The sequence below is a fragment of the Bos grunniens genome, chromosome 16 (genome assembly GCF_055505025.1).
Source record: "Bos grunniens cultivar Pamir isolate PY7600 chromosome 16, Bosgru_T2T1.0, whole genome shotgun sequence".
NCBI classification, from domain to species: Eukaryota; Metazoa; Chordata; class Mammalia; order Artiodactyla; family Bovidae; genus Bos; species Bos grunniens.
This window is the reverse complement of record NC_141180.1, coordinates 14,897,204-14,904,454: the sequence shown is the minus strand read 5'-3', so window position 1 is coordinate 14,904,454 and position 7,251 is coordinate 14,897,204. Positions and strand designations below refer to the sequence as shown.

Below are 7,251 nucleotides of genomic sequence, written 5' to 3'. Positions count from 1 at the left end.
TTCGGATGAAGCAAGAACCATATTTATTAATGGAAACAAGATTTTTTTTTTTCAACTAATTTTTGTAGTCATGTTAGCCTGGGCTACTTGTGCAAAAAATTAGCACATACACAAACCAAAAAAACAAGCAAAACAAACAAACAAAAAACACCCCAAAAAGCAAGAAAATCCTCACTTCATAAATTCATAAGGTGACAAGTTTTACTCCTGAGAGGTAGCATAACCAAGCAAATGAATATTGTACGTGCATTAACTGAGGCACTTGAGATCACCCAGTTTGTTTAATTCATAACAAAATCTCTCCTCATGCTTGTAAACAATTATATTAGAACAGTAGTCTCAATTTATTTTAACAAAATCTTAAAGTGTAATCATCTGGACTTTAAACTTACAAGAAAATGTATTTCTATCTCTGATAAGTATTTAGTTGGAGAAATAAGATTTCTTGAAATTGGGAATATATTTTATCTTGTATTTGTGAAATAATACATTAGTAATCAGAAAGGACACTATTCCCCCTATTTAGGGTCACTTTAATAAAAGGATTCTGGATTCATCTTACACATTACAAACAGAAAAGATAAATATCGTGAATCACTTTAAGTAGAGCTGAGATTAAGTAATGTGTTATTTTCATAACATATAAAATTCCAAACAGTCTGCATGTGAAAATTTTCTGAGTTATTAAACAGTAGGGTGATCTCAGTCACAAACTTGGCTTCATATGAAATGTTTTCATTCAAATTTTAAGCTTTCTTTAAAATAAGAAAAACTTGGAAAGCATAGCTCCCAAACCAGCTAAATTAGAAACTGCTAATTTTCTGAATGAAAAGAGCACTGTTTTTTATTTTTACACAACTGAATTGAAAGAATAGAAAAAGCACTACAGTTGTTACAGAGAATAATAATTGTGGCCATCAACACAGACATCTGAGAAACTTTCCTTTACATTTACCATCTTCTGCAACCACCTGCTTCTGCTTTGTCATTCACTGACATTTCAACCCTGTCGGCTACTGTGTCTTCAGATGCTGGTTGGACATGGCCCTCTGACTGTCCTCCGGTGTAAGTAGGGGTGCTGTACTTCAAAAGGATGGATTTAAACTGCATTAGAGGTGCATCTGTACGAACTCCCATTGGGTCAAAATGAGTTCGGCTTACTCGAAAGCCTGCTTGAGAAAGATAGCACAAAAACTTTTTTAACCTGCAACAAGGAAAGGCAAAAATGAGGTTCTTGTTTTAACTCATAATGTCATTAAAATAGTAAATATATACACTTTGTCATTCACTGTCTGTCTTACTTTGGCATATTCATTCCTTTAATGCTGTGTCTGTGGATGTTGTAATAAAAGGGAGGATGTTCAGTATTGACATCAGTCTTTTGCCTCTTGACTAAATTTGCAGTTGTTTCATTACTTTTTCTCTTTCCTGAAACGTACAGATATTAACACAGAAAGTTAGCATTCTCTTAAAAATCACAAGCCAGATACTTGAATAACTACATACTATCTCTTCAAGTCTAAATTCTTTGACACAACCTTTTGACCTATATATCCAATCTTAATTCTTACAATAACATAGCTTTTATTGTAATATTTATATTTTCACTATCCTTTACTCATGTAATTTTACTGTTTAACTGTTTGCTGAATCAGAACTTCTTTCTACCTTCTTCAGTTGTAAGCCTCAAGCCTACCTCCATCTTCTGTAGAAAGCCATTTTTGAAATCTGGGCCAGTCATTCCACAGATTTCACTACTCTCAACACTACTCTGAGTTTGATTAAGTTCTGTCATTATATGTTTTCTTGTTTCATGTATTTAGGTCTTTATAATGTGTATAAATCCTTCCCAAATTATATTCTAAGTTCCTGGAGAATAAGGTCCTTTATTTCTATAGTTGTATTCTCTACTGAATGCCAATAGAATTGACCCTTGTGAACAATGCGGTTTTAAATTGTGTGGGTCTACTTCAACATGGATATTTTTCAACAGGGAGAAACTACAGTAACACATGGTCCACAGTTTGTTGAATCTGTGGATGAAGGACTGACTTTAAGTTACACATGGATTAATCCCAGGGCTGTTCAAGAGTCAACTGTGTTTGATATACAGTAGTCTTCATTGAACACAAAACGAACACAAAGTCAGTCTCAGCGGCTTGCATATAGGAATTTATGAGTACACTGTATGATCTCATTGCCTACTTTTTACCACAGTACTTAGCCTTTACATTTTCAGTGAAAGGAAGCTAACAAGTTTCTAGCAGTTATCCCTTGAAAAATCACAAAAGGAAGACAACTGAGATATTCAAGTTATCATATGGAGATTTTTTTCTGAATGTTCAACATGGATGTTATTATGGCCAAATTTAAAATTTTCATGAACATTCACTTAAGCAAAAATATTCAGAAGACAAATTTGATGCATGAAAATGAATGATAAACTGCATTCAAAGATAAATATTGTTGAAGTATTGACTCATGGCTTCCCCCATTAAATCAGATAATTAAAACCTGATTATACTGTCACATTAAATCTAAGAAGGCACATGTACCCCAAGAGTTAGGAAAGGCTGAGACTAAAAATCCAATACCTTCCAATTACTATCATCAGCAGTATATAGATTTCTTTTGCCTGATATTTTCTATCATGTAAGATTTTATATGTTGTTATACTAGTTTAGAACAATCATAATTTTAGAGCTATAAAAGAATCCATAGAGATTAGTCTAACTCCCTTAATTTATACATGAGAAAGGCTCAGAGATTTTAAATATCTTCAAAACTTATGTTTTTACCTTATTCTAAAAAGGTTTTATGACAACTCTTAAAGGTGGGGGACCTGGCTAAGGTTATGTAACAAATGACACAAAGAAGTAGGGTGATACTTGTAAATTTAATGTATTTTACAGGATACTGGAATGCCTTTCTCTTCCCTCCAACAGAGAAATTAAGGAGAATAAATCATTTTTAAGTGATTTGAATCCTAACAAATTGGTTGAAGATGCTAAATGAACATGACTTGGGAACAGTATGTAGTTATTAAACCATAAGCTATTAGCAGGAGTTGAAATTTTCTTCTCTTTGAAAATCAACACTAAAATGCTCAGCAACTAATACAAAATTACAGCTTGTAAGTATAGTCCTTGGTTCTTTCAATCTCAGCACTGTTTTTGCCTGTATACAAAACAGATTTAGAATCTAACATTGCCTTCTAAAAACCTTAGACATTAAGCACCACCATTACAAATCTTAACATCCTTTGATATGAATTTACAATGCCTAATACAAGTATATTTTAAAGTATATACCCACCTCAAATTATAAGAAAGGCTATGTAATAAAATTCTTATGGCCAGAGTATAGGGTCTTCTGGTTAATCAGTGACATTTCTTTTAACATCTTGTATAGCTCTTGCAAGGGGATCACCATATACCAGAGATGTGAACAAAATACATATTGATAGAAGTTTTGAACTATGCAAATGCCAGATAAATAAGGTCTACTGTAATTTGGTTGCTGGTATAATAAGATGAAAATGAATTTGAAGTAGGCTACCAAAGCAATCTCTTCTCTTCCAGTTACCCTGCTGCTACGTGCTCTTACACAGATGCGTTCATACACAGATGCGTTCATACACACGCACACGTACCTTGTGCGCTGTGACTATCTGTTGTGGTATCGTCTGTAGTTTTAATAAATACACCGCATTCTTCTAAAATTAGAACAAATGGAAACAAAATATTTTACAGGGTGATATTAAGCAACAATTTGAAGTTTACATAAAAGCTTACTAAATCTATGCACTGCTTTTATGAATATATGATTCTGTGACCAAAACAGGTTCCAAGAATTCATTTTTTGACACTCTATGATACCTAACAGGCCCACCCTTCTATCAGTAGCTAGATAAAACTACACAAGCCTATTTATACTAAAGAGAAAACAAAGTAGAAAAAACTTAACTTTTCTGAGTGGTAAGTGTAAACCTAGCTTACATGGCTCAACGGATATTACAAAATTTTTGGCCACACTATTCTCAGAATGACCTAAAGTTTCTCTTTCCAGAAAGCAAATACAGGGTGATAAAATCAGAACAGACTTTTAGTTCTTTCAATCTACTAAAGTTTAAAAAATACATCTATAAAACAAAATCATCATTCCTTTCAGGCCCCTAATATAAACTTGAAGAAAACAATGCAATTAAAAAAAAAAGCTAACTGGATTACTGATGAGACTCATTACAGAGAATTTACTTAAAGCATACTACTTATATTGCTTTTAATTATAACATTAAAGATGTATTTTTGATAAACAATTTGTAACCTAGTAAATTAGTGTTAAGTCACCTTGCTTGTTGAGATTTGAAGGTGCATGAACTGAAAACTGAGGAGTACACTCTGACTCAAAGATTAATGTCTTTATTAGGGTCTGAATGTCATCTAAACCATGGTGAAGAGATTCAGACAGCATTCTTTTGAGGAATCCAGTATTGAAAAGGGAACTTGACCTGAAAAAAAGAATATAGAATTAGATTCAAGAAGTGTTTTCTTTAATAAAATAAGTCTTCGTAATTAAACAATGACTAAGTAATTTGCCTACTTTATCATGTCAATTCTCTAAGCTAGTGGGATTAGTAAAGGAAATTTCATTCACAATAGGTCAATTTATTGAGCCCTCATAAGGTGTATAGTCCTGTCGTACATAGAGGTGTAAGATAGAGTGAAGTATAAAATTCACTGTTTACCCTATGAAAGCCTATAAATGTAGACAGAATCTAGACTGGGACACACAGTAATGCAGAGGTTTTCACAATGCATATTCCTATCAGTAACAGTAATCCTTAGTTCCAGGGCATACGTGGCGGGGCAGGGTGACATCCATAAGAATTACATGTGCTGGTAGTGATGCAGTTAAAAAGTGGCCCAGGGCTCAGTTTCCCATTTAATTTGAGCCACAAGTATAATGGACAGAATATGAATTCCAGGTCAGACAAACCTTTCCACCACTTACTAGCTATGTAATCTTGAGTAACTATTGTTTTGAGTCTCACATTCCTTATCATAATATGGAAAATAAAACTTCTCACAGACTTACAGGAATTAAATGAGATAATACACCTACAATCCCTAGTACAAGGTATATCCTCAAGAAACAGTAGCTATTACTAGGGTAAGCAAATATATATGAAAGGATATGTGATTTTAAGTGTCAAACAAGTGACCAGTGTAAGATTTTACTAAAAGACAATTCAAAGATTATTTTGGATTTAAGCACTGAGGAGTGACACTTCAAAAAGGATGCAGAATTTGAACTAGAGGAAGGGAAGGGAGAAGAGACTAAATGAGCGTAAAGACATGAACAATGGCTTTAAGTGAGAAAACCTTAAGTTACTGTTTAGAACTCAGTCTTGGAGGTAAAAAAAAAAATGAGTTCTGGTTCTGTTCTGTGTGTGCGACTAACTAAATCCTGAGGGATCAGTTTTATCCAACACTTAAAATACACTGTGCCATCATTTTCTCATCTGGTAAAATGAGGGAGGAGTTGGGCTAGGAGATCTTTCTGGATCTAGCAACCTGTTACTCTGAACTTCCCCAGTTCCAAGAGTGGGTAGGGTCAACATACTGCAGGTGATTGAGAGAACTAGAAGGTAAGGCTGGCCAGGTCATTCTTAATCTAAAAGTATTTACTTGAAGATAAAATAATGGGCATCAGCACAAATATGTTTACCATTAAGTTAATTTTTAGACTTAGTAATGACTAAACCTTGGCCTTATAAAGTAATGAGGCTGGAGTTTGCCATGATTGTTATTACAATGCTATTAGCAATCTCAAATTTCTCCAAGAATCTCTAGTAACAAATAGCTTATGGGAAGGATTGTGAGTAAAAGCAATTCAACTTTCAAACATGAAAAACATAACTAGTTACCAAGGATGCAAAAAGCACCCACATACATTAAATATTTGCAGCTCTGTCACATATAAACAGCTTTACCTAATACAAAAGCAGACATTCACTTTAACATGCCCTTCTTCCTTAAAATTAATTCCTCAAAGAACTTTTACATTAGTTGACTGGTCTATAAAAAGTTATAGTGATCACTTTAAAATCATACCCTAGTTCTATAATTATCAGCTGAAAAAAGCCTCATCCTTACTACGCATGAATGAATTATTTAGTTTGCAGATCAGCTTGGCTTCTCTTTAATCCGACTGCATCTTAACTCTGTCACAAACTTTTAAGAATAATGGTATAGAAAAATGTGAAAAGAAAACACCTCAGGTTCATAAGGGAAAAGAATTATAATTATTTACCTATATTTTTTTAAAAATTGAAACTAAATTTGTCTTCTACCACAGTAATCAAAAGTCAGCAATCAGATCAATACATGCATAAACTCTGAATACATTACTATGCTTAGGCACATACCATAGAGGTCCAAGTTCTATTGCTGTCTTTCCAGGCATGCTTCCATGACAATTACAGGGTAGCTGTCTATATGGGTTTTCTGTGAAAAGGTAATAAAAAGAAATCAAAGGAGAAATAACAATGTAAACAGTAGTAATTGTTATATAAGTAATAATTTGCAGCTACAATACACTGAGGATCTACTATGTGCCAGGTATTGTGCATTTATATGCATTAAAAAAAATTTAATCCTTAAAACTCTCTGAAGCAGGTATTAAGATCTCAGTTATGTAGATCAGATGATTAAAGCTTAAAAAAGATAGAAATCCATGTCAAAATTAGAGGCATGGTTTTAAGTCACTATACTACCTGAAATAATTTCAGCAGGAGAAAGTCTTATAAATTCTACAAGCTATCCATATTTTAAAATCAACTGATTGGGGTATAATTTACATGCAGTAAAATGTATACATTTTATGTGAAAAGGTTGATGAGCTTTAATAAATGTACATACCCATATAACCAACATCCATCAAAATAAAGGCATTTCCCATAAGTTAACTCTTCTGTAATTGGGAAGAGAAAATGAATTACTCTATTCCCTAGGCTTGATGCATATTCAGTCCCAGACATGTAGGCTAGAAGAAACTAATTCAGTTTAAAGAGCAATGAGGGCCCTGATGTAATCAGAATATGACTGGGGAGATACAAGACCTAGTCTTAGTTTCCAAAATGGCATGATATTCTACCATGGACTTTCCTGTTCACTTAAGACTCAGAATGAAGTGAAGTGAAGTGAAGTCGCTCAGTCGTGTCCGACTCTTTGCGACCGCATGGACTGT

The 7,251-nt window shown here is 33.5% G+C and overlaps 1 protein-coding gene across 16 annotated transcripts in view; it reads right to left on the bottom strand.

Annotated features, from left to right (window-relative positions):
* Positions 1-7,251, bottom strand: part of TRMT1L (tRNA methyltransferase 1L) — a 34,649-nt gene continuing 27,398 nt past the window's right edge. For all 16 annotated transcript variants that reach the window (XR_015143140.1, XR_015143136.1, XR_015143139.1 and 13 more), the window contains 5 exons: positions 6,431-6,509; positions 4,350-4,510; positions 3,653-3,715; positions 1,302-1,428; positions 1-1,204 (listed from right to left, as the gene is read on the bottom strand). Coding sequence is in view for 13 of the 16 variants with exons in the window: in XM_086343389.1 (XP_086199515.1) it covers positions 952-1,204; positions 1,302-1,428; positions 3,653-3,715; positions 4,350-4,510; positions 6,431-6,509 (683 nt within the window). In the remaining 3 variants the exon portion in view is untranslated. The remainder of the gene's footprint in view (positions 1,205-1,301; positions 1,429-3,652; positions 3,716-4,349; positions 4,511-6,430; positions 6,510-7,251) is intronic.